At 42.5% G+C, this 27985-nt stretch overlaps 1 protein-coding gene across 9 annotated transcripts; it reads right to left on the bottom strand.

Annotated features, from left to right (window-relative positions):
- Nucleotides 1-50: 50 nt before the first annotated feature.
- si:ch211-1e14.1 (UPF0606 protein KIAA1549) lies at nucleotides 51-27985 on the bottom strand. 9 transcript variants are annotated; one of them, XM_053886271.1, is made up of 24 exons: nucleotides 27825-27985; nucleotides 27193-27449; nucleotides 15881-17677; nucleotides 15712-15800; nucleotides 15246-15405; nucleotides 15046-15176; nucleotides 14082-14265; nucleotides 13957-14016; nucleotides 13732-13877; nucleotides 11325-11502; nucleotides 9876-10060; nucleotides 8117-8290; nucleotides 7876-8013; nucleotides 6827-7056; nucleotides 6384-6520; nucleotides 6109-6123; nucleotides 5642-5847; nucleotides 5343-5566; nucleotides 4890-5037; nucleotides 4367-4678; nucleotides 3603-3655; nucleotides 2657-2805; nucleotides 2226-2380; nucleotides 51-2077 (listed from the first exon to the last, which is right to left on the bottom strand). In XM_053886271.1, the coding sequence occupies exons 2-24, from the start codon at nucleotides 27323-27325 to the stop codon at nucleotides 1841-1843; spliced, it is 5241 nt and encodes a 1746-aa protein (XP_053742246.1). In that variant the 5' UTR covers nucleotides 27326-27449; nucleotides 27825-27985; the 3' UTR covers nucleotides 51-1840. The 9 variants fall into 9 exon arrangements, with proteins under 9 accessions (XP_053742246.1, XP_053742249.1, XP_053742247.1 ...); XM_053886274.1 differs by having other exon boundaries at nucleotides 51-2035; XM_053886272.1 differs by having other exon boundaries at nucleotides 27193-27381.

Here is a 27985-nt window from a genome sequence, read left to right as displayed (position 1 = left end):
ATATATATATATTTGCTTTCCTTCCTCCGGGATTTCAAATCAGCAAATTCCAAATACACAATGGCGAAACGTGCAACATGCGACAAACATTTAGCGGGACCCGCCAACTGAATAGGGCAGTGACACGAACACAGACTAAGCATAAACTTAGAATGTCCAGCAGGGGGAGCCAAACGACACGAGTGCTCGACTCAGAGTTTCTTGTAATGTTCCATCTTTGGGTTAATGCCGTTCTAACTCACCGTGGCAACATCATATTGGACAGTTAAATGTTTGTCATGCATTGAGGAGGTAATAAATCCTGGTTCATATACACAAAGGATGACAAGTACAGTTTTCCTTTTTGTTTTTTTACTAACAAAAAGGCAAATATTTAAATACTGCATGAAACAGAAACGGTGATCCAGTAAATAGCCAGTAACAAACATATTTGTCAGACAGTCTAATGTACATAAAGTTACTGCCTCATGTTGACAAGGCCAATTATCTTCCTGGTACAAAGTCATATATAAAGCAGAGCAGGTTTTAATCCGAGTACAGGCTCTGTGACGTCACAGTGAAGGCAGAACTTGGCTCAGAAGATCTGACGGTGCAGACGAACAACAAAACCATGAAGAAACTCTTAAGCGTATAGCACTGATGAGTGAATCACCGGTCAGTATCAGGAATCACGGCGTTGTTCCTGATCCACAGGACAAACTACTTCTCCGTTCTCCACCAGTCAGATGATAATTCACACAGAAATACCAGCACATAGAGTCCGTGGTAATACAAGTGGTGTGTTCGCACCTGGATTGCAAATGTCACCATCCAGAACTCCAGTTCAGCTGCTCAAGATGGCTGAAAAGTTCATTTGCAAATGCCCCACCAGAATGTCAGTTTATGTTCTTCCTCAGTCATTTAGGTTATGGCATATAAAAGGTCATTTACCAACTACTTTGTCAGCTCAAACTGGGATATAGTGATCCACAATAAGTCAATTTAAAAATGAAATAGCCAGGACTAGTTGATGAGATTACATGGAAGAGTGTGCTCATTTTCCACTAGATGGCACTCTCTGCTTTAAAATCTAGTAAGTACCTCACATAATTTATAAGAGCGCCACCTACTGAGCTCAAAAAACGAGGCTTCATGAAACCTCATCAACCCACCACTGGTCTACAATGTTTATATATTAATTTATTATCGAGATTTCACACAAAAATGTTCAATTTTTATTCATCCTTTTAACCTCATCCTACTCATTTTTGTTTTGCTGTTGAACTCGGCTTTTCCCTGGTTTTGTGGAGCCGTGTATGTGACTCTCCTCCAGTGTTCTCTCAGCATAAATTATTCCTTTATAATGATTCTTTTATGATCTATGGCAGTTGGTGAAGACGGCTCTCGGCACTGCGACTTTGGGAAAGCAGGATGTTCAATTCCTTCACAGGATATTTACATCTTTCAGACCAGTTCAAGGAGTCCCGTCCTATGTAGCTGGGACAGGCTCATGACAAGATGATGAACACATGATTTAGCGGGATGAAACACTACTGCTGGGTACAGTACTGGTCTTCTGCACCTGCATTTTGATGAACTACTGAAGAGGATCAGGGTCCAATATGGAGGCTCGACACCAAAACTACTGGAGAGAACGCTGTACTGGCAGACTCTTCTGATACTGAAAGTGACTTTGCATCCATCAGCTGGCTATGTCCATCCTCTGGTCGTTCATAGATACTGCGATTCAGATCCTATTGTAGAGGTTCATCTTCTCAACTGCTGATGCGCCTCAAACTTCCATAGGAAGCATTTGTCGTGGCTCAGTGTCAGGACTGGGTAAATCACCAAAGCGACGGCTTCAGCTCCGATAGCCGGACACGGCGGCCTGTTTCTGGGACAGACGGGACAGTTCCTCCCTGATGGCTTTGATCAGAGATGCGGAGGAGTGGGGGGGTGGGATGGTGTCCATAGGAGGCGGGGCTGACATGTAGCTAGCGCTGGTGTCCAGGTGCACGGGCGGGGCAGATGGTTCTCTGGCGCCGCTCCGGGTCGTCTGGAAGATAGAGCGGGGTGGGTAGTAAGGGAAGTCCAGGAGCTGAGGGGGCAAAGAGGACGGTAGGAGAAGCACAGGAGAGTCAGAAGAGAAGAAAACAACAGTGTAGCGTGGATAAAGCTTCATGCTCAACCAGGTTGTAAACAAGAACAAGCAGGAGGAACACATGCTTCTTTCAAGCTCCACTCACGGTGTCTTTTTCAGGGACGGATCTGGAGAATCCGTCATCGTGGAAACTGCTCCAGCCAGCGACTCCATTCTGTCCTTGATGACCTCTGACCCCTGCTGGGAACCCATTCATCCTGCTGGACAGGCCCACCTGCGTGAGGTGATGAAGCTGGGCACCTGCACACACACACACACACACACACAATGAATCATTTACGTTGATGCAATCATGAAAGACTTCCTCCCGCTCTGCTGTCTTCCAGCCTTTTAAAGCTGAAAACCAGATTCCATTTCTGCTACGGCCTCAAAGGAGCACTGTTTACGCCAATATTTCAGTCTGAAAGGTTTGGAATGAGAAGGTCCATGGAGCCAACGATACACAACACAGTTTAGATGAAGAGGCATATTCATCGGAACAACAATGCTCCTCATGCTTGTGAGTTTCAGCAGTACCTGAGCTGCCCCCTACTGGCCGTGGTCTCGCAGAAGAGGTCAGCTCCTCAGCGTAGTGCCCCCTGCTGGTGTACAGGCTGTCGGACTGGAGTTGCTCTCCTAGCCCTGCTGGTTCTCCGGGTGGCAGGAAGCTGGAGCCAAGTCCCTGCCTGGAGCACACAGATTCAACTTTGAACTTCACCAAACATGAATCTCCAAAACACTCACATGTCTCAAAAGGACCTGCTTTAAGTGAGGGAAAAAGGTAGCAGTGAGGAGGGGAAACTAAAGAAAGAAATCCAGTAGATTACATCGCAACTACAGATGTGAAATTTTAAATATAACAATGAGCCACGTTTTCGAACAAGAACATGATATTGTAAATTCCGCTATGAGACGTTCTGTTACAAGGAATTTTTAAAATCAAATATCGTGATTTATCTTTGTAAAACAGATGCTAAATTAGCTCTGAAAAAGCTGTTCAAAATGTCTAAAAAACATACGTGTAATATTATTTCAGGTCAACCGGTTTCATGAAAAAAAACACACATTAAAAATCAACTATTTGAGTATTAATTTGGGATTATTTGGGATTTACATGGCTTTATATTTAAATGACATGAAATTCATTCTGAAAGAAAATCGCTCTAAAATGTTTTATCTTTTCCCTCTAAAATCAACTTTTATCAGTGTGGCGTGTTGGCAGCAGCGTATTCCTGCGTGCCGGCTGATAAGTGCTCAGAGAACATCCACTGGACCTGATCCATTAAACCAATGAAATAAAAATGACTCCTTCAATTATTCATGTCGCTGAGTTCGGAGGATCCTCCTAAAGTGAAATATTCTCCGAGGTGCTGTGGTGGAAACGCTATTGATCAGGAGCAAACAGTTCTGATTGAGGAAGAAGTCAGAGTGAAATAATGAATGAATTTATGAATATTATATGGGTTTTAGTTGACCCACTTACCTTTGCATGAGGCCCTGGACTGCAGGAGGAGACAGACTCAACTCGGAGAACCTCTGCGGAGCAGGACAAAGAAGCATGTCAACGTACGGTTGCTCACCTGCATATCACCACCATAAAACAACATAACAGCGGGTCTCTGCTTTGACTAAAATGAGTCACCTTGAATTAGTTAAGGCAGATCATGCTGCCGTATCGGAGGGAAGGAACAGTCTAACTTTGTCAGCGGTGAGAAGATGCCTTCTGTCTCAAAGAGGACAATGACTGAGAGAAGAGGCTTATTGCCTCAGTCAGACTGAGACTGGACTTTAAAAATGTGTGTCAACTACACTTTTGTTTTTGCAAAATAATTTAGGACCCTTTTTCGATGAGCATTTGCATACACATATAGTTACATTTATATATTAAAATATTTTTGTTTGCATGATGCTATAAAGGCTGTTTTTCAGTGTTCAATACAAATAAATAGGGTTTTAGATCCAGTTTATTCAAGCAGAGTCTAACCAGAGTTATAGATAGCTTGGGGGGCTTGTGAGGTCGCATTAGGTCGAGGCGACAGATGGAGGAATACTTAACTGATTAGTTGACTTGAAGGACATGATTAAACCAACAGCTATGTGCTACATGCTGTGGATGAGTACAAACATGAAAGGGAACGTGGGAGTCACTTTAGGACGGAACAAACTTGAACAAAGAACAGCAGAGTCTGAGTCATTCTCTGTTTGATATCAGGTTATCGTGCTCATTAGAAAACCTCAGCTACTCACGCTGGGGAATGGACTCTGGTAAGAGTGGCCCCAGTGTCTGTTGTTCCGTCCTGGGGGGCTGGAGTCAGAGAGGTGGACCCCCGGTAGAGTGATGCCCGCTGTGCTGCACTGAGACGTCGGCGACACTAGGGCGAAGGCGTCGTCCAGCAGCGAGTGCATCTGCTGCCGAGCTTCCTCGATGGAGGGCTGGGGAGGCATGTAGGGGGGAGGGGGAGGGGCATGACCTGGAGGAGAGGAAGTGGGACCGAGGAAGACGTCGTCTGTGGGGGATGGGCTCCTGTGAGGGGATCCAGCCATTTGGTCTGGGTCAGACTGATGGAAGCAGAATAAAAAGAGTCAAACTCTAAAACCACATTTCTCCACAACGCCTGCACTGACCCACATAAAACTGTGAAGATTAACTTTTAAGCATTGTACTTGTTTGCAAAAATGCATCACAGATCAATATAAATTAATACAGCCTTGTGGCGACGACAGGCGCAGTATACTTTTCTAGTCGAAGGCTCGGCACTTCAATGCTCACCACGAACGCCACGTTGTTTACTCCTGGGCATTTCCTATAAACAGCTTCAGCATCTTCATTGATGAGATGATCCTTGTCTGCATCAGCTAACCTGCCGTTCATCTGCTCCCTCGTCCTCAGTTTGGGGGAACGTCGCCCCCGCGCACTGCTGAAGGACACAGAAAATACATACACACCACATTAGCTATTTAGAAAATGCACATCTTTCAATTTCAATTCAGTTGATATTTTTATGCAAATGAGGTCATCTAAATGGACCTTTGGTCGGTAAAGAATCAAAAATCGAATTGAGCACTATTTATGCCTCATGTCTGAAGAATTGTACAAAACTCCACACTTAATGAGGTTTAAAAGTTGGATTGAAACGGCAACATGCATGAGATGAGCTCATGTATTCAACAATGTCAAATGTATGAATCATCATCATTGATCTTGTTTTCCTCCTCCTCCAACCTTTTCTTGGGCTCCATAAAGATGCAAGGCATCTGAGTATTAGGGTCCAGGATCTTATCGATCTGCAGCTGTGCCTTCTGATAGATACGATCCTTCTCCTTGACATCTCCAAAGCCGTTGTTCACTTCATCCATGGCAGGGAAGTCGTAATGTCCCTTCCTCTTGGCACGCAGGCGGATCTTGTTCCGATGGTGCTCGATTTCCGACTTTTGTCTGAGAGCCACCTGCATTTAAGAAAGACACGTTCAGATTAATGCTTGGGAGGTTTCAGATGATCTGAAGGTTTGGCAGCAGCAAACCTCCTTGTTGATGTGGTTAGCGTCGGGCAGGTGGCCGTTGGCAGCGGGCTTGTGCAGGTTTGAGAGAGGCATGGGCTGCATGGCAATGAGCTGGACTTTGTTGGGGAGTTTCCTGCTTGCATCAGTAGCTCGAGACATTCGGTCCACGTGCTCGAAGATGGAGGCTGATGACAGCGGCTCGCTTGTGCCGTTCATAGGAGGAGGGCCTGGGAGAAAACACAAAGAGAACAAGATTAGAAACTAGCCTGCTGCCTTCATTTTCAAACCACAATTTTGTGAATTTGGGATAGGGTTAAACACAAGTCTGTCGGCTGTGACCAAGTCCAACACTATGAGTGACAGAAAGTGATGGATGGTGGGAACTCGCGACACACAAAAGCGACGACAAGAAGACAGACGACATTCAAAACATCTGCTGGAGGTCAAACTGGGGGTCAAGGAGACATATGAAAGGAGCAAACTCTTACCAATTCTATTCTTGGCTGCAAGAGAGAGGAAAGTTTGATAGAAGTCAGCAGAAAAGCAGTAGTTGTGGAAGTAAAGAACAGAAACTATGGACTTCACAGTGGTATTTGAACATCATGCAGTGCTACATCATCTCTTTTAAACTGGAGATGTGAGCTCAGTCACCTTGTGAATCAACACAGACATAAATGAAGTGGTCACTTCACCTGTCAAGTCCCAAGCCCTACACTTGTCCCATCTTTGAACAGTTGCTGGGAGCGTTGCCGTGGTTACTCACCATTTAAAACATTGATGGGGTTCTTTCTGTTTTGCTTGCTGTCGCTGGGCGTGCCCTGGGCTCTCAGGTTCTCCTCTGGCGCATCTCTCTCACAGGAGCGGTCACTTACCACAGATTCTGCGTCTGATGGCGAGATCCTGAGCGAAAACGCACACACTAGCATGAATAATACAAGTTTCCCAGACGACTATGCATAATCGAAAACTGAGTTCATCCACTAAGAAAAAGTCTCACAGGGTCTTCGAGGAAATAATATCATAAAATATATAGAACATTTTACAGTAACTATCGTATTGATTTAAGTTCAGAAATCACAAATGCAGCAAATGCGTAGCCTGGTGAAATATAATGACGTGTGATGACAAATAACCACATAATATGGAGATGAAATCATAATCCTGTTGTGATGAACCTTTATTTTGTTGTGCCTGTGTCACACTGACCTTTCCAGTCTGCTGCGTGATGCTTTGGTAATGGAGGCAGATTTTTTGGAAACAGGCACAGGGATCTCTCCATTCTCTAGTGGACTCGGACCATCTTTCAGAGACAATGGCAGCGGGGCCGGGCCTGAGCCTGGTGGGATTGATTCCTGGATCACCATGACATCATCCTTATTGTGCTGGCCGAGGTGCAGCTTGGCAAAGTCGAAGCCTTTCACACTGGGAGTCTGCAACTGAGGAGAGGGGGGCGAAGGTTTCATGAGAAAAGAGGCGCAAAGAGAAGGGGAGTGAGAGCATAACTATCTTTTTATAGACAGTGAACCAGACTTATAACCACTTAACATTAGCCTCACTATTCCAGCTACCCAGGAGGTTTGATATACCCACTAAACATCTACTACTGAAGGACTGCAGGCCAGCTGCAGAACCGGACTGAAAGATTAGAACCTGCTCCTGTGATCGGTCCAAAATACACATATGCAAGAGAGGAATCAGGATCAGTATATCCTAAACCATTCAAGAGAAAGACAAAAGAAAAAGGTCTAATTGTAAACAGGTCCAGAGCAGTCCTGAATGAAGGAAAGTGTTTGATACACAACTGCAGATGAATGGCAACAGTGAGCTGTAAACTCTCACACATGAACTCCCTTTAACTCCGACCTTAGCAAGGACTCGTCGCTCACCTTTCTTGGACGTCGACTTGCAGGCTGACTTTGTTTATTGTTGCAAATTATGTGATCCTAAGAGGCTTGTAGCTATAAAACTAATAATCCAGAGTGACGCTTGCCAGTATGAATCAGCTAATCCCAAAAGAAAGTTTGCGCTCTGTGGCACATAAACAATGCTCGCCTTTGTATTGCAGAAAAAAAAAAAGAGGAACTGCTTGGTTATAATTAACAACACGACGGCCAAAAAAGAAAGAATGAGGTGAGCAGGATGACTATAAATACCTCAACACAGCACCTGCATTGATCTAAAATGCAGCATAATGATCTAAACACCAACACACGTCTAGGGAAGGGAAGCTGCTCTACGGTTTCTACATCCAGTACCTTCTTGGTTTTAGCAATGCCTGGTCCATTTTGCTGTTTCGGGTTCAGAGATGAACCCAGGTTTCCTATCATTTCTTCTTCCTCTTCATCTCCCTCATCCTCACTGCTCATACTACTCTTGGTAAGAGTGTGTGATTTCTGAGCAGAAGTAACAGAAGATGTGATAAAGAACCTCTCACTACCACTACATCAAACACCAACACACACACATATTCTAGTTCAAAACAACTCTGCTCTGTACCTTTCCCCTTTCATCCTCCTCCTCATCCTCCTCTTCATCTTCATTATACTCCTCATATTCCTCCTCTTCCTCACACTGCCACTCCTCTTCTTCTTCACTAAATTCCAAATCCTTCTTAGTGGGAGGAAGAGACTGGTGAGACGGACTGTTTCTCCCCTCCAGTGAGGTAGTCGACTGTGAGTAGAGGAAGTGCTGTATATTTATTTCATTACAGCAATGACGGTACTCTGCTCTACTACAAATCAATGCAAACATAATACAGCCACTGTTGACGGGACATCAATTGTATGTGTCGTTGTTCTCATGTGATGGAAACTAGAGCTCAGTTTTATTGCCTTTTGAATGGAAACATGTTTTAACATAGAAACAAAACTATTATCACTATATAACACAATATTTTTTACATATTCATTCATTCAGCCACCAATCGAGCCACAAATTTGAGGGTTAGTAGTATGTCAAGTACATTTTGGTACACATGACTCAGCTTTCATTTTCAGCAAGTTAATAGCTTCCAATCCCAAACCGTAACTTCATACGCAGAGATAGTTTCAGGCTCACCAAGTACCCAGCAAGTACAGGCTGGGAGGTCCATATTAGAGCGGAGCTCTTGCACTAAGTGAATCTCTATTGAAAGGCAGCCAGATGAACAAAATATGTTCCTCTTATGTTTCGATTTTGACCTGCATAACTCAATCACCCTGCTGAAGAGGCTTTACAGAGTAAGTCAGTTACAGATTAGAGTGACTTTTAAAATGACACTGGACCCGAATGAACACATCAACATGTGTCTGTTTGCATAAAATTCTCGATGACTTGAGATATTTACATGAGAAAATGTGCATAAGCCCTGCCGAACAAAAACAATTTGGTATGCAGTTCTTCACAACCAAGCCCACTCTGCTGAGATTGGTCAGGAGGAAACCTTCAGTCCGCCTTTGCTCACAGCCGCTGTCAGGAACTCACCATTAAACTCCATGGTACAGCACACTGATAAGTAAAAATCACTTGCAGCCAAATTCCCACTTCCTCGTCATAAAGCAATAAACAATAAAGACCCGTTTTGTATATTATACTGGTTAAATGACTGAGCCATAGCTTGATCATAACAGTGTGAAATGCTGTACTAACTCACAAGAATTGCGTGTTACATCTCTGATCTAATGCAAAGCAGACACGTTGCTTCCACACAGCTCGTGTCTAATAAGAAGGTGAACGGGTTCAGAAGCCCGGAACCTATTGGTTGCCAAAATTTAATATGGTGGAGAACTTTATAAAGCACTTCCAAATGCATCATCGAGAGGACTTGAAACATATGCATAAGTCAGGAAAGTTGGATTTGGAGATGAGTAGCTTTTTTTTTTAACATTAACAGACATCATATGCATCTTATTGACAGGCATCATAGACATCTCAATCTAGTGACAGCACAAAAATGTTCAAGTCCAAAGTGATAAGGATCAGATTAAGACGGGAAAGTAGCTGCGCAGATGTTCAGCAAAAACACAGAAGAGAAGACGTGGGAGTATTAAAAAGCATCTTTCTTGTTCATGTATTTAATCTAGTGTTAAATAATAGAATCCACTGAATCTTTCATCCACTATCTCAAATGATTTACAGTAGAATCTATTCTCAGAACGAGAATAATAATGACCATATTTAAAATATGTATTAATAACATGTCTGTTTTTGAACCTATTAAATATGGTTCATCTTGTGTCTTCTGAAATCTGAGAACAAAGTCATCATGGAATGGTACCTTCTGTCGCTGCTGGATGGAGGTCATCGCATCTGGCTGGAATTCCAACTTGTCTGTGCGACACATTTTCCAGTAGAGGATAGAAATGATGACAATGACCACCATGAGTGGAATCACCACCCCGATGATGATCCACATGTTGGCTTTTCCATTGTCAGAGGAAGAGAAGGCCACTTTCTCCACAGCTGAAGGCGGGTGAGAGACACACAGAAGAAATGTGACTGTAACACGATGTAGCAACCTTACAAACCAAACAGAAGAGAGACCTCCCTCTGGCCAAGAACTATCCTTCCATTTAAATGATGAAAATTAAGGCTTCCGCATCATTATTAGGGGGAAATTAGGAGCAATTTTAGTGCAGACATAGGGGATTTATACAAAGCTTTTTGTAATCGCCATAATTTATCACAAGGATTTTGCGAACCAGGGTATGGTATCCCTTTCTTTTTCAGGGGAAATACAGTATATATTACAATTCAAAAGAAAAGCATTCATTTGAACTAAAACCTTCTTGAGCTGCTGGTCTTGGTGGCGATGTGATGCTCATATGTTCTTTTTTTAGCCAAAACCCTGCTGGAGTCTGGAGTAGTTGCAGACAACTCTGATATTTTTAGGTCTTCCTTTGAGCAGCACAGCAAAGAAGTCCAGCCAAGTGGTGAAGAAAGCATCTTCACAAAGTAAAAACGGCCTCCCCTGCTGTTTTTTTAGACAACGGAATCCAGTTTAGTGTTGCTGTGGTTGTGCCTCATGGCAAACGTTTGCTTTTAAATTTTTGAGGGAAATGCAACAATTTCACAGTGAATTAAACCTGACATTGTGTTTGTTCAAGCAGCAACAACTTGGAGAAAAATCCTCTTTGACTGAGAGAATAAAAACATCTAGCACTGTAATTTAAGTTCAACTTTCTGGTGTTGAGAAATATAAAAGGCAGTCCAACTTGAATAAAAGCATCCTTCAGTGCCATTAAATCCAATGATGATAGGAAGAGTTTCCACCATACAACGTCGCAGTGCTTGAGCTTGGCACCTATTGGCAGCAACTGACCACACCAGGCACAGTTATAGTTTATGTAAGGATTGCAAATTACATGATATTCTGTGCACCATGGGCATCCAGAGGGAACATTAAACCAGCTCTGTGTGAACAGGCTTGTTGGGTTGATGCTGGCTGCGAGTTCCTGCTGACTCTTCTGAGTTAAGTTTGATTCCACATAGTGTTTCACAAATTTATCAGAACCTCACAGTTTCTCATCAACTGACTTCCTGCCTGAGAGATCTACTGGACTCCAAAAATAGAAGTGTTGCATGCATTATGGTGCTTCTGGGGCGATACATGGCACTGGTGTAAACACTCTCATTGACTAGAATCGAAGCAGATCAGCTGTGACACTGCAGTATGGCGCATGGTCTCAGCAGAAACCAGGTGTTAGAATCCGACACAAATACTCACGCTGAGCTAAAATGCCTTGAACTCTGTACCCCAACACAATGGCTGCCTTTTGGACATCGAGGCTATTAAGTAGGCTGGCTGTTTGGACTGCAGGTATTCGCTCCCCGCTGGGGTCCTCCACAAAATAAATGACTTCCAGTGGATGATCGTCGCCTTCCAGTTGGTTCACACTCACAACCTGAGAATCGCAGAAACACACCAAATATCAATGCAAAAAGAAAAGTAGACAAAAGCTGTTTCAATCACATTATAAATTCACCATATCTTCCTCAAAAACTGTCTTGTTCTAGCCACTAAAACATTCTCAGACCTGAGTGGTGACAGAATTTCTCAATGTGGTCTTGTATGAAAATGATTCTCAGGATAAAATTGTTTCTATTCACTTCAAACTTTACAGCTCAGACAGAATTAATTTTGAAGCTCAACATTGTGCTAAAAATGGAATCTTTGATGAGACACTAATGAAGTGTCAGGGCGTCACAAGAAAAATGGCGCCTTAATGGAAAGCCTGCAGTACTTCCTGTTCTCACTAAAAAAGGTTCACTTTTCTATTATTATCCCAATATACATTTCAAGTCCTCCTCATTCCCTTTTGTGTACCCATTAATGCCACTTCTGAATAAATCTCCATGTGTCCTAATAAGTCTGGTAGCACTAGTTGCCTGCAGGCAAAACAAAGTCTGAACTGGGGAATTACTGCGAACCGTAAAGAGCAGGTCACGCCTGGAATCACAGAAAATAACAGCCGAGCAGTCGGGGTTTAATCCATTCCATCCATGCCGAGTTATTAGAGTGGAAAGATGGTGGGGTAAATGTGAGCTCCACTATGACCCCATTTCAACCTCTGCTTTTATCTGTCTGGCCGGACTGGCACACAGACATCTATCTAAACAAGCGTAGAGGGAAGAAAGACGAGTGCGTCTCATCCTTGTTCAACCACACAGCCACTTGAGGATTACAATAATTGGTCACACAGACAACAGCCGACTATAAACACACTTAATGATCTACAATAGATCTACAACATCAGAGGCGTCATCTTTGAAATACGAGCTGCCTGCATCAAAACAATTTTTTTTTTGTTTTTTAGCACTACATAAATGATGACAACTGAATTACAAAAAATGGTAGTTAGCAATTTAGTAAGTGGCAGTGTAACTAATCGGAGAACCAAGTACCGCACAACACTTTGTTGTACGCAAAATAAAATGGTAGTTTTTAGCTGTTTTCTTGTGTCAAGTAGCCAGGAGGTCGCATAGAGCAGTGCCCCATTTTCAGAGCTCAGTAGGTGGTTGTCTGGGTTTTCAAATGATGTGAGGTTTCACCAAAATAGCCAAAGATTACACAGCAGTCAGTGCCATCTCATGGCCTCTGCAAATAAGATCACTGCTTCATGAAACCTCATCAACACATCACCAGTTATTAGCAATCATGCAGTACTTTACAGTCATGTATGAGGGATTTGACTTCCACAGTAACTATCGTGTACACAGTCAAAGAGAAATGAAACAATAGAAACGTTCTTTGCTAAATTCATTTTTACTTTTGACCATATTATTATTTATTGCTATCATTATCAGTGGGATCTTGAAAAAAGGAAACTTACTGTTGCTTTCATTTTTAATGAACTGACATTTTGAATCTGAAAAATGTTCAGCAGATTGAGTTCTGCTATAAATGGGATGATTTGTGCAACAGAGATGAATGCAGCACCAGGGGGCAAAGGTCAGCTGCAATGTAGCTGTGAAAATATCACTAAAGAAAATGAAGACTGTGGGGTGAGATCAAATGTACATCTCTCCTGTAACAACTCTGTCTGTTTTTCCCCCACTGTAATTCCTGAATCATTCACTTGTTCTGGCTCTGTATCCTGATCCATCCACTAAAACAGAGAGAAAGTGTTAATCAAGCCAAATGCAGGAAACAGAGAGAGACGAAGAATGAATAATTGATCTGCTCTCCGCAGCTCCTCGGCTCAGAGGAGCCATCAAGTAAGGAGGCTGGAGAAATAAGGGCGAGCAGATAAAATCCAGTATTGGTGAGGCTGTGGTCTTGCCCCTGGTCTGAATGAGATGCTGTTGTCATAGGGACATAGACCCATTCTGTCCTCTGAGTGAGGAGCTGGGCAGGTGCAGAGAGCTCCACAAAAGCGAGAGGCTTATTAGTAAAGCAGCGAGGTTTTCTGTTACAAACATGGCGGTGCTTGCATAATGAGTCCTCAGAAGCCGACTTAAGCAAGTTCGGAACAGAGAAAGCGCCACAAGGAAGAGAGCTTTTAAAAGATTAAGGGCCTCGTGTGAACAGTTAACACATCACCAGAACTGATAGATGCTAAAGGACAAGGTTTTCAATGAATTAAATATCGAGACTGCAAGTGATGCAATGAAAGAAACGTTAAAATCTGTACCTGTACGCTGCTGTTTCCAACGGTTGTGGCTCTTTTCACACGTCTGACCAACCCCATGGCCTCGCCAAGCAACATGGCCACCCTGCGCTCCATGTTGGCCTGGAAGGTTCTCTCGCTAGCTTTGGTGTCCAGAACCCCCAGGAGGACTGTGGCCATATGAAAATGAACAAGTCATCACTGCACAGGGCTCAAGCTTATTGACACAAGCAGCAGCTATACACCCACCTGTTCTGACCCAGGAGAAACGAAGAGAGTGGCTGGTGTTCAGCATTGGATAATGAAAAGCTATGGGGAAAAACAGAAGATTTAGAGTTCAGGCAAGTTCGAGAGGAGGTCACTGAAGGACTCACGCTCGGCAATCTGCTGAACGGGAAAACCCATGTAGTAGCTGAACTCCACCGTGGTGAGTTTCATGAGAGCATCGCTGACCTCTGACCCTGTTAGAAACCCTCGGGTTGTGCGAACAGTGAAGGTGATGTCCACTGGTGGCCTTGCTGGGTGATTTTTAGGGGCTGCCATGGTGATGTTCAAAATCTGAAACGAGTAATATAGTTGAATAAGCACGTTAAGGAAGGTCGCACCTCGGAGAGGAGAAAGTTGTGTTCATGTTAACTATGCAGTGAGTGATAGCCAAAATACCAGGGAAAATAAAAAGAAACACTACATCTAGAACCAAGCAGGAAAACTGAAGCTTAGCCTGAAATGTTCATGTAGCCTTACAAGAACAAATGAAGTACCATAGAAAAAAACCTTCATGAACACAATCACTCATCCAAAAGTCTTTCCTCAATTCTCAGAACTCACTTGTGTTTCACCAACCTCCAGGAGTTCTCCAAACCGAAGCAAATAACTGAGGGTCTTAAACAGCTGTGCACACAATAAAAACTAACATAATAATGTCTCTGCATCATTCAAACTCAATTGAGAAGCAGATGCAACACAAACTGGACCGGAATCCTGTAGATGTCAGTCATTATAAATAAAAATATTTAAAAAAATTATAAATAAAAAATTATAAATAAGCACTTTTATTTTCTCAGAATTTCATTTTTTTGTTTTTAATTTTAAAATTTATTTAAAAAAATGAGATCACCTCACTAATTGAGGGTTCAAGGCAACATCTTTAGCATTCTAATCTACTGAAAAACACATTTATTTCCACCAGAGAAACTGAACGAGAAACTGCAAGGACACAACCTTATTATCCAGCAAAAAAAAGAGAGAATTTTGAGACAAACTGTTCTCCTTCAGGTTGAGTGAGAAAGTTAGATGGAGTGCCATGTTAACAATGACAAATACAGAGGAGAGACTCACATGAACCGTGAAGTTGGTTGACTCCTTGAGGCGGCGTCTCACTTCTGCAAAGGCCTTGGTCAAACCCCTCTCAATGCTCTCACTGAAGTTGCAATATCGCATGTCAATGTGGCCCGGAACAAACTGCAGGACTGTGGAAAGGATGACATAAAGTCATGTGGAAAAAAATGATGGTTTAAAAATGAATGTTTTATATTTACCCGTGTGGACTTGGAATCTGTGATCTGGCACCGTCCAGTTCGGTGAAACAGATAAGAAGCGACGTCCAGATCGGCGCAGCACGTTCACAACTGATATGGATGTGTACACAACTGGACCAGACACAACTCGGAATGTAAACATGGGTGGTGGGTCCGTGACCTTCACAGAATTGAATTGAAAGTGTTATGGCACATTTCTTCTGAAATACATGCAGTTCTCAGCAATTGCTCAGAGAAATTGTTGCCTAAATCCAAGCTTTAAACCATGTTATTGAAGATGCAAATGGTGAAACGATTTATCAAAAAATCTTAAAATACAAAACCTTTGATTTCAACTAAGAAATATGGTGTATATATTTGAAGAGCAGTGTTTTGGGTCATTATTAGAACTTTAAACGTATCTTTTTTGGGTACAGTGTTTAGCAAAACAAGAGCATGTGTCACCCATCATGATGGATGTTTGTACCTGTATGTCAAAGGATTGGTTGAACTCTCCTCTCAGGGCGCTCTTTACTTGAGTTTTGGCATATGCCAAGGTGACAGCAGAGGGAAGACCTTCATGGAAAACACATATACTCATCAAAGTTTTACACATATACCTGCTGCAGACAAGACAATCTAGATGTCACACTCACCAATCTTCACTAGATATCCCCGGTAGTCATTTTTGCAGACATACTGTCTCGGCGCAATCGTCTGCGTCGCACTCCTGGTGGTGGCAATCGCTGTTTGATGGGAACCTGTGGTGGCAGTTGTGGTTGTTGGGCCGGCAGTCTGCGTGTTAACCTCGCTGCTCCCTGGCATCATCGTCATTGAGGTTACCACGTCAGCTTCATCTTTAGTCGTCCCCTCATCCCCCACCATTACTGGTTGGGCCAAAGTGACATTGGGAGTGGAGCTGCTCAAACTTGGGGTATCCGTAGTGACAGAGTCTTGTGGAGTGGAAACGAAGGTGAAGCTTGTTGACAAAGTAAGCACAGGAGTACTGGATAAGGTGCTGTCTGGGAAATACTCGGTCTGAAACCATTGTATGTCCATCAGTGACGACGAGGACATGACATCCGGAAGTGACGTTGTAGCATCAGGTATATTTAATGTATAAACTGAGCTACTGTGAATGGCAAGTGAGGGAGTTCCAGCAGACCAATCCATGGTGCTTGGTGTTTGACTACTCCACAGAACAGAAGAGGGTTCTACAGATGCATGGAGAGATGCGTCTGAGACTGATTCCGTACTATCCGGTGCCACAGCTGTCGTTTCCTCATAGGGCTCCAACCCTGATACAGCACCTGAAACCTCATCCTCCTTGGAGTTATCATCACTGGTTTTGGTCGGTGTTGGGGTTGTAGCATTGAGAGAAACCACCGTAACGTTCCCCCTGTGCTCAGCCCCACTGCCTGCCGTGTTTTCCTTATCCAGCTGACTAGTGTGGTAATACTCCAAACTGTTCATGTCAGGCAGGAGAACATCAGTTGGATGAATACTGAAGTGATCGGACCATTCTATGTATGAGGTTGCTGCAATGTCAGAGTACAGAGTCGGTGTGGGTTCCAGTTTGTGATAGAGTGCCGGATGATTGGGTGAATGAGACGAGGGATGGATGGTGTTGAACACGGGGGTGAGGCTCGGTGTGAAATGAACAGCTGGCAATGTGGATAGTGACAATCCCACCCGGGAAGGAAAGGAGGTATCATAATTTTCAGTGTAGTCGTCATTGTCAAACGCATCAGAGGGTACTTTCGTCAGAGGTGAGTAGTCATCTCCATCTGGACTCAAGTAGGATATGGTCTCCATATAATCTCCGGATCCCCAATCGAAATCCATGGTGTTGGTCGGGTAGAAGTATTCCGGGAAAACCTCAGTGGGCACAGATGACGGCGATGTAGGTTGGATGGGGATGAAAGGCACATGGTAGCTTGGGGCCAGAATGTGGTTGTCATCCTGGTACATACCAGGCTCAAGTAAGGCATGACCTAAATTGTAAGAGTCATCTGATGGAAAGTCTGTCATTGGATAGGGTTCAAGAGGCAGACCAGGTAGTGAGGTTAGTTTGGATTCATCAAGGACCTTTGGCTCTGAAGTCAGACTGGGCTGTGGGGTCACTGTAACAAAAGAATGGTTCGCAGCCGACATGGAAGAATTCGACCAGGCCAGCTGCCAGTCTGCAGGAGGTTCAGATTGTCTTGCACTTGATTCCACTGCATCTCCAACAGGACGTAAAGACGGCTGTGGATCTTCTACAACAAGGTCACTTGGCTTGAGAGATTTATATATTTCAAGAGGTTGTCCCGTCTGAAAAAGCACACTGTCGGTAACTGTCGTTTCATGGCTTGGCTCTGGGGTGAACCAGACGGTACCAGGTCGGGACGATGGCGATGGCACATCATCTGGAGATCTGTGTGAGTGGCTTGTGGAGTCAAGAGGAGACTTGCCTGCAGGGGACAGAGGTGAAGAAAACACTTTAAAAAAACTCACGCCCAGCAGTTCCCTACTGCGCCTTTTTTGGTTTGTTCAACAGAGGCAATAATGAGATTGATATCATACTGTGGTAGATTATAGTAATAGTAATGCGCATATTGGTGATGCAATAAATTAACAAATGGCAACTATTACATGATGGTGACATGTACATCGTATAGACAAACAGAAAAGTCAAACCTAGTTTTTTATGATTAAAATTATAAGCACAGAACCTCAGCTCTCAGCTCAACTCAGGTCAACGCCAGGCATGAATAACAAAGATATCCCTGTGCATACTTTGTCCAAAGCTATATTCAATATCACAAATCAATAATGAAAAACACAGAAAACATTATCCAATAAATCATTTTGGGACTCTACGTTAAAAGTCAATGTATTCAGTATATTGACTGCAGAAAGGCAGGTAGGAGAGCTGTGGTGGGTATAAGATATCACGTGTGACCTTGGTCTATATTTAAAAAAAAACAATCAATAGTTCAAGACCACAACAGTAACGCAACACCAGCAAGATAGGATTCATCAATATGTATATGTTTAGAGGAGATGATTTTCAAGGAAACAGCATCAAGCTAGCTCATTAAAACAGCAACATAGTGTGCCTTCATGAAATGACCATAAGGACATTTTCTCAAAATAAAAAAGGTCATCATTGTGATAAATATCTATCCCACCATGCATTTTCAGAGTTGTTATATTTACCAGTTCTGGTGAGATAAGCTAGTACACCGATGCCTTTATTTCCCCGGATCTTCTTAGAGATCCATAAATGAGTTTCATTGATAAAATGTTCTGTCTATAAAAGCCTAAGAAAATCACCAAGACAGAAGCAAGAAAACAGGTTCAAAATCTGATGGCAAGCATAGACTATAACACAAATTTTTAAAAAAATGACGTTACTAGTCAAAAACTGCTTTAAAGTCTTTAGCACAGTGACTCAGCAGCAGCATCTGGTATTGTTGCTCTGTTTTTTAAGACTCCAGAGAACCACAGACACTTGAAAAAGACCAAACAATCAGCTGAGGAAGAGGACTATTTTTAACACTGGCAGTGCATAACAAATCACTTGCACTTCTAAGGCATCATCTTCCATTTACTGCATAGCTTCGTTTAACCAGGCTGCCTTTGGCTAAGCCCCGGGAGAAAACTCCCAACTTAATTATAACCTAAAATAAACACACAACTGTAATTAAGTCACTGTTCTCTCTGGCCTGTCCTGCGTTCTCTCGCCACACATCTTCTTATCGAGCCTGCCAAGCATTTAAATCCAGAGTGATGGAGTGTTCAGCTGGCCAGAGACATGCAACACTCGCAGAGAAGGAAGACAGAGACACAGATGGATCGAAATGTCAACTGCCTTTTGAGGCCACACGGTGGTGTGTGACCCCAAAATGTCACCTCATTTCTGCGACTCTCAGCGAGGACAAACAAATTCGATACAGTCATATGTAGGACACCAGGACATGCAAGAGTGAACAGTTAACAGGTCTGCTAATGACAGCAAACGCTTTTACTGGGTGGTGAACAAACTGCCATCAACTGATGGTCACCAAGTCCCAAGTCATTTTTGTTTCGTTTAGTTCATTTTTCATATCGTAAATCACCAGCAGATAGCTCATCTGAATAATGAAGAAAGCAGGGTCTAATGTGACGCACTACTCGGTGCATGAGACAGCAGCTACGCTTGCTAAGTGCAGCCAAAGTTGAGGCTGACATTTCAGTCGAGGGGAACTGACAATGGCCTTCAGGTGATGGCAAAGCTTCCCATCTGCTCCCAGAAACATGACCAAGTCACAGTCGGCTGCTCACTTGTCAGACCTGAGCGCAGGAGCTTCGGATAAACCTCGCACTAATACCTCACTGTTTTTAAGTCACACTTTTAGGAATAAGCAAATATGAAACACGAGGTCATTAACAATGTAAATACATGTGCACAGTCAAACCCTGAAAAATGAATCGAGTGAATTTTTATTTATTTATAAGATAAAGAGTCTTGGGCTAATGAGATTCTGCTCCTTTTCATATGGCCTCAATCTCTTAATGAATGGCTGCTTTGTGCAAGCAGTGGAGTAAATTAACATTTGGTCAAGTTGAAAGCATTTTCAGGAGGGTTTACGCTGTCATTCCTTAAATAATGACGCAAGTTTGGAGAAGAGATGAGTCGACTACAGTCCTGCTCTTATCACTGCTGCATTGCAACCTTAACTTCTGTGATAATCTGTTTCAAACATTGTAGATCTGGTTACACAAACTCATTTGGCTGCTTTTGGAGTTTGGCGGTTTGCATCGCCTCTGTTTATATATCCAGTTGCAAGCTTGGATCACAGCCAGTAATCATGTAAAAAGGATTTTGACAAGAGACGGATTATTACTGCTGTTGGCGGATTTGATGTTCCTTTACAAATCCCTACAATAGAGGAGAAAGAAATGGAGCGACTGCAGACACTCAGCTGAAAGCAGACACGGCTTCAAGCATCCGAAATAGCACTAACCCATTTACCGCAGATGGATATTAGTGAAATAATATTAGATTCTGATGTTGATGGGAGCCCTGCTTCTCTCATGTATGAAGAATGTGGAGCGTAGCATCCACTGCCTGATTTGTGTTCACTTGGTTCAGCCTTGCGCGTTGCATGTTGACGCATGGAATAAAATGACTCCCCTCCTGCAGGATTGTGCGGGACGATCTCAAGATCTCTCTGTGGCTCCACATGCGATATTGTGAGTTCATGATCATATGATGTGCATAATATATCAAGTGACACGGAATTGGATTTCAAGTATGTGCCACCCTATGGCTTAGCTAACCCGTGCCCCTAGCTTCCCTTTCTTTGATGGATGCCTACAGCGTCAGGAAATGTTCAACGCAGTCCCTGTCAATGACATGAAGATATTTTTGACACCTTACGAGTTAGAATGTGTGTGTTGATTCAAGTCATGCACCTTTAATCTCAAGGCCACGGATCCCACATTCTTGAAAATAAGTCGGACAGGTTTTCAGTAAGGATTGGAGTCAAGCTATTTGTTCTGGATCTGTTTATAATATCGAAAGACAGTGTTATGGAGTTTTTCCATGAAAAGTTCTAGTCCTAATGAACGTGGTACAGCCTGGCGTGTCATGGTTGGTCTTCCATTAGAACAGTGTCGGAGTGGAAGGGATCTACAAAGTGATGAGTGTTGCATTCCAATATACTGAATATTACAGCAGTTCATCTCCCTCATTCACATGAAAACAATGGTGTTGACAATATGAAGAACCCACCAGAACAAGGGACTACAATTGTGGGGTAAACTACTTTTCCATTGCAATGGAAAAGGGCCATCAGCAGACACAGTCAAGAGGTGCAAGGGGTTTCTGTTTTTGAGGTCTCAGAATCTCATGTCCAACAAAGCGACCTGAAGCAGGAACATGAACAGCCAATAATGAAGTTCAAGTCTAAGACTACAGTACTCAGTCAAGTAGTTGGTTTATTGGAAAAGAGATCCTTTCTTAGGGGGAGAGGTTCAAGCATCCATTCTTGTACGGTTCGGTTGGAGCATTAGAGGAACAACACAAACTGGTACAGCATCTATAGTCTGCCAGAGGGCTCATTCAATTTTTGGGTTGATCTCCTTCCAACTTTCAAGCGTCGAGCCAAAGAACAAGGTCATGGAGAAAATGGCTGAAGCAAGTTTATTTTTCTGGGTTGTTGGACTCTCCCCCTGAAAGATAAGGTGAAGAGCTCAGCTATCATGGAGAGCCTCAGAGTAGAAACACTCTACCTCAGCAAGTCTCCTCAACAGTGAGGCGTTCTAGGCAAGGAAACTGGAGACTGACCAAGGACAAGCCAGAGAGATAATACTCCGATTCATCCAATACTCAGTATTCATCGAAAGGAGCACAAAGAGCGAGGGAATCCTGGGTCACTTCAACTGCAGACAACCGACTTGGAAGAAAATGAAAAGATAGCTGGAAAGCATTCTTACTTAGAAATATCACGAAAGGAACTTCATAAGACAAAAAGATCAAATTAAAGATTAAAGTAAAAATATGATTTTGCCTCAGCCTCCTTCTCCTGACCTGGAAACAGTTTAACCTGATAAAGCTGCTCCACAGACGGCACTTTGCTGATGTCTGGAACTGAATGAGAGAAAATACCTCGGCCTCCTTGGCCGTACTCCCCCCCGGCCTTCAGGACTTGAACCATTGTCAGTGAAGTATTTTGGCATCAGTGAATTAATCCAGTGTTTGAAAAGGACAACAAACGGGCTCCATCTGCCTATACACCGATGTAAATGCCTGGTGAAGACGTTAAATTTGTTGAGAAACACAAACTGTTTTACAACACCGAGAGTTCATCTGTTTCTTCGTAAAGTGGGTTTGCTGCGCCGCATCACAGGACAGGATGTACATTTCTGCAGAGAAATCTGAGACACCAATTTCAGAACAATCTAATGACATAACTTCCTCATAGGAAAAAGTACTTAAATAGTTTTGTCGTTTAAAAAAAGCAGGAAAGAAAAAAGTAGGTAGTAAGACGGGCTAACTACAGCCACACACATGGTTCTGTTTTGGGCTGAGCCCCTTGCGTGACTGGCTCCTTTCAGTTGGCAGGAGCAGCGGAGTGCTGTCGAACTATCAAGATACAGCCGTGTTGACATTTGGTTTTATCAGAAGAAATTTTAAAATGGGAAAGATTCTATTATTTTTATCCGAAACAGCTCAATCAAACAGTGCAGAACCGAAAGAACAGCACGTTAATCATCCAGGTGTTTTTGATCCTTGTTTAGTTCAGCAGAGAAAACAAAGGGGCTCAAGCAGCGGATTTCCAAACACCACATATTGAAGTTAAAGCTTCACTGTTGTACACTATAAAGTGCCCATACCAATCCTCGAACTAAGATAAAAGCGAGTCACATTTGAAGAAAATGGACAAGTATTTCCAAACTCATACCTGCAACTCATCAGTCATGTGACGCTTTATTTTTAGAGGGAATACTTTTCAAGATAAGCCACGAGGGAGTGTTATGAGGGAGGTGGGAAGGATAACAGAGCGCAGCACAAGGAGTGTAACCAAAGAAGAACTGTTTTCTTTAAACTCTTGCAAAAGTTTTTTTAAAATACTAGGAAGTTTACATCCACATTTTGTGAACACCAGCTAAGTGATTTTCTGTGCCGGCAGCAAAGTTAAGTTCAAGGTTACTTACTGGTATCATTTCTAACTGGAGGCACAGACTTGTAACCAAAGAGTCCCAGATGGCGCTGCCACTCGGAGCTTTCCTTCACTTTGCCACAAATCACAGTCTTTCACGGACAATCGGATCACATCAAGTGCACGGAGGCGACATATACATCGTCCTGCATAAACATGCAACACTGATCTAATAATTTATAATTACATAACTATTGAACTAAAGATAAAAGGCAGAACTTATAAATACAGATTATACATAAATAAAGGATTGAAAGTTATTTATTACTATTGTTATTATAGTAGTAAAAAAGGAGAAAAAGTGCCTTTATATTATATAATTTTACCCATAGTTTCCTAGTTATTGACCATCTTCCAGTGCTTATCATTTATAATGATAATCTTCAAATAAAATTAGGGACGCACCGATACCAGCTTTTTCCAAAATGAGTGGGTACGAGTACTTGCATTTGAGCACCAATGCCAATGCCTCGTACTTACGCCATTACACATAAAGTTCCTTTTTTTTATTTTTCCATATAGTCTATATCACCTGTTACAGTCCACATTCATTGTTCTTATATATGGGTGACGGCCAGTGCACTTTCGCTGCACTACAAACAAGAATTGCCTGCTGCTATGAAGTGGTTTTGTGATATCAGTGGCGATTTTACAAGTACGAGCATTTAATACTACTGTTTTTTCTGTCCATTTGCCTTGACGACCCCTAACTCTAGTCTCAGTTTATTTTGTGGTCCTTTAAAGAAGAGTGAAGCAGGACCTGCGCAGGTTGTCGCTCCAGAAATTATGTCAATGACATGTTCCAAGTTGTTGGTCACAAGTGAGGTCACCCTCTGGAAAGGACTTTTTATTTTCACAGCTGTTACTGCAGACAGAGAGGAACAATTAGAACAAAACTGCCTGCCTCCAACATCAAAACAGCATCCGCTCCTCAAACTTTTTTAAGGACTTTAACAAGGAAAGATGAAGTCACATTTTGGACGTGATCACACACCAAAACTAAACACTCCACCATGATGATGGAGTCTGTGAATCTGAAACAGCAAAGCTAATGTTTCAATCATAAGTCTATGATCGGACTGTCAATCAATAACAAAAGTCAACTTTAAAGAGCACCTTAATTCCAAAAGTCATTTTTGAAATAAAAGAGGGATTTACAAGAATAAAAGTAGCAAAAAAAAAACGTGCCAACATCACAAAAAAGTATAGTATATATAGTATATATATAGTATAAAAGTAAAAGTCTAAAGCCAGTGTAGTGACTATGTTTAGTCACTTTCTAGTGAGACCAGTTGTCAATAATTAAAAAAAATGAACAGCAAGAAACACATTTTTACAATAATAATAGTTATACTATAAGTAATAATTTATTCTTCAGTTTCATGATTCATCAGAAGGCTATATTTAAATTAAATATAGTTAAATATAGTTAAAACAGTGTTAATGGTACATAATGTAATGCAATAAAATAATTTCTAATGTATTGTTTGTTTTATTCATCAATAATAGGATACAGATCAGAAGAGCACTCAGAGAGCGTAGACCTGAACCAAGCCACCAATTGAGATCCATGCTGTGCTCCTGATACTTTTGTAGGCAAGTGGTTTCTCTTCCTTTTCCAGAAAATATTATCAAAAAAATATATTATCAAAATCCTGTTTAGCTATCACACAATCATTAACACACGCTTAGCCCCTTATACTTACACGACAAATAAATCTAGTTTACCAAAAGACAAAATAGGTGATATATGATCCCAATTTTTTCAGCGACTCCCTCAACAACTTGAGCGATAGCTGTGCTACTCTAAATTTGGCTAACCTAGAACTAAACTGCAGTGGAAAGCACCTAAGTGAAAAGGGCCAGCCAAAATGAGTAACAGATGTACATTCATTGGCCACCACTGCCTTCCAGTACGACACAGGTAATAGCGGACGACTGGAAAACATTAAGGAAATGAGGCAGCGGACGGCTGACGATGGAATAACTTTGAAGTGCAAACGTGACATCAGAGGGGATGATGATGAGAGCTGGTGAAATTACAGAAAAACACTGCAGCTCTGATTGAGTGACCCCATGACCTCAATATTCCCTGGACGGTCACCCACCAGGAATGGCCAGGAGCATTGCGCCGCTTGTGTTTGGCTGCCGATCGGTGCTGACCATTGATCTACGGCTGGCTCTCTGCACGGATGAATAATGAATGGACATATTGTCATCGCCACATGGATCACATTTCACATGGCAACAGGCTGAACTGGTGATTAGCTGGGACTCTACTGGTGGACGGCTCGCCGGGCTGAACTTGCCAACCACACACAGAGCGAGAAGCACTGCTATAAGGGATCGTAAAATTCAAAACGACTCTCCCCTCCACATGGACTTCTTTGATCAAAATTGAGCACAAAAGATGGAGAGAATAGAACGGACCCAGATAAGCGAAACAGCTACATGACATCAGCACTGGAAAAGTCATAATCCAAAAGCCACTATTTGACCTTCAAGCTATACTGTGAGCTTCTGAGAGAATGGACTGCAGATGAGGAATTACTTTACAAGTTAAGATGAATCTCTGAATCACAGCTGCTCAGGAACGATGACACAACACTGTGAGGCCTTTCACACTGGAACCGGCGTCATAATGGATTTTCGAGAACCTCCATGCTTTTTAGTTAAAGAGGAACTAAAGGAGGAGGGCGCTAAAGAGTGTTAGTCCTGCAGAAGTAAACAACACAACGCTCCAATATTCTGATAATGTTGGTTGCTTTAACGACACGACTTGTTCTCTTTGAACTTTTGATCATGAGGAGACGTAACAGACGCATCTGGAATGTAACAAGTGTACAGGTGATAGTTTATGTGTCTGTCTTGGGTCACAGCGACAGTGTCACAGTTTGCAAGCTGGAACCCACTTTTGAGGTGTACAACTGAGAACTTTTCAAATTCCAAGCTATTTTTTTTCCTGTCTGAAAACACCAGCTGCTTCAAAATTACATTCAGGAACCGGAAAAACACACGCAAAAAAAAAGAACCAGTGACCTAAAAATGAATAATCCAACAACAACACGTTACATAAGGGTGTTTGCAAAATCTGTATAGATTATTAAACTACAAAAAAAGAAATCAAACATCAGTGAGCTCTGCTCCGACGTAATAATCTAATCATAGGGTCATGGGTTTATGTCGGCTGTTTTATGGGCCAACATACAAGGGAAGGGGAGTCAGTGAGACAATGTCACTATCAATTAAAGTTACCCTCAGGACCCATCAGTCCAGGAGGGAGGTGGGTCGGACGGCTTTCTCTAATTACTAGAAATTGAATTATTCGACAGTCTGTGCATAGATAATGGCTCCGCACTCGCACTGTGCCGAATCAAAAGGAGAGAAGAAGAAGTCACAATCAGCAGCAAGTTCCTAAAAAGTGGGACAGTTGATGCAGAAGGATAAACATCATGAGACCAAGACTGATATTGTTTGATAGTTCTACTATAAAATTGAGATTATAGAATTGTGATTCATGAGTCAAGAAACTGAGAGCCAGTCATTCGATTTCGACCCATTTTACCAGGAACCTTTATCGTGTTAAATTATATACCAACAGGTGTAATAACAAAACATTTAACAGTTACTTTGACAGTGACCATTGTCCGTCGGGACAACAAGAATGTGACATGAGTGTGTGAAATGCACGCAAGGAGCATCATAGTGGTATACAAGTTCATTTCTTTTAATGCACACAAGGTGTTGTGATGTTTAGAGAAGTTGAACTATCTTCTGAATAGCTTCAAGTGCATCCTGAGTCTGGCTCTCCAGAGGTCTCCGAGTGGGCAAACTCAGACAGAACACAGCTTTATATCATGCGTGGTATGTTTGATAACATGTGAACAGTGGATGTGATTTATGCATTTTATTTAACAATTATTGTTTAATGTACACAACTGTGGTTACAGTGTTGGGTAACACCTTAGATAGACTATTAAAAAACAAATTACTTGTTTATTTACGCTTAATACATGGTAATAGAGGTGTTGTTTAGAGTGGACTTTTGGTGATTATTCCAGAGTAAAATCCAGTCAGTCTTAACAAGATACAACACAATACTTCATAATGATTAATATATTATATGACATTAATAAGTAGTTTATTTAGGGCAATAAATGTTTCTGTCATCTAAAGTGTGAGCCGTTGTTGTGCAGGATACAAACAATTACGTAACAATTACAGGTACAAGGAAAGAGATCTTGTGGCAGGTGACTCAGAGAAAGGTGTAAACTTACCAGCCACAGGTGAGTCAGACACGGCCACAGCCATCAACATCCCCATGAGCACCCCTCTCCAGCCAAGAGCGGGCATGTGGGTCGTGGAGGTGAGGGCAGTCATGGTACCCAAACAAAAGACTGGGGTTGGCATCGTTCAGGAGGGGAGAGGTCAAGGCATCTCATCCACTTAAGAAGATAAAGGTCATTCTGGGAACAGGGAGAAGGGTGAGACTGAGAGGTGGGTTCCAGTTGGCTGAAGATGCGTAGATGAAGGTCTGTGAATAAAGGAGAGGAGCAAATGCATGACACGCAGTTCCATCTCCTTTAACCCCAAACACCAGACCTATGAATGAAGAAGAGTCCTGCCGCTTCACGCTCCATGAACTAGTGTTAGGGTTAGTGACGAGGGCAGCACATGGCTCATGATACACTTCCTGTGACCGAATGATTCAGCTCCCGTTACGGCTCCACCACTCTCTCCCGTCCTCCATCCCGCCCCCGTTATCCTCAGCTCACCATGAAGCCATAAACAAATCTCATCGTTGAATACAAGACCATTCACTCACTCCGCTAACAATGCTAGCTGTTTGGCTGCAGACATAAAAACGATTTGCTGCGACTTTCACACACAGCTGCGCACTCACACTCACCCAAAACAGCTCCAACTGCGTTCAGTCCTTCTCAAGCGATTCATACACTGCAACTAGAGTCAGGCAGGTTCCATAAAAAACCCCGGCTGCGAGTGAAGTTATCCCAGTGTGAGTGTATGGTTCTGGAAGCTGACGTTCATCTGACACTAGTCGCAGTTACC

The sequence above is a fragment of the Synchiropus splendidus genome, chromosome 14 (genome assembly GCF_027744825.2).
Source record: "Synchiropus splendidus isolate RoL2022-P1 chromosome 14, RoL_Sspl_1.0, whole genome shotgun sequence".
Lineage (NCBI taxonomy): Eukaryota > Metazoa > Chordata > Actinopteri > Syngnathiformes > Callionymidae > Synchiropus > Synchiropus splendidus.
This window is presented reverse-complemented; position numbering and strand designations above follow the sequence as displayed.

Bases quoted from the DNA above. Each gene is read 5' to 3' on its own strand.
- si:ch211-1e14.1 (XM_053886271.1), bottom strand. From the start codon at position 27,325: ATGCCAACCCCAGTCTTTTGTTTGGGTACCATGACTGCCCTCACCTCC. The intron at 14,017-14,081 runs GTGAGTCCTTCA...TTTTCCCCATAG, and splicing joins CGTTCAGCAGATTGCCGAGC to CTTTTCATTATCCAATGCTG. The intron at 2,078-2,225 runs GTGAGTGGAGCT...TTGCCCCCTCAG, and splicing joins CCGTCCCTGAAAAAGACACC to CTCCTGGACTTCCCTTACTA.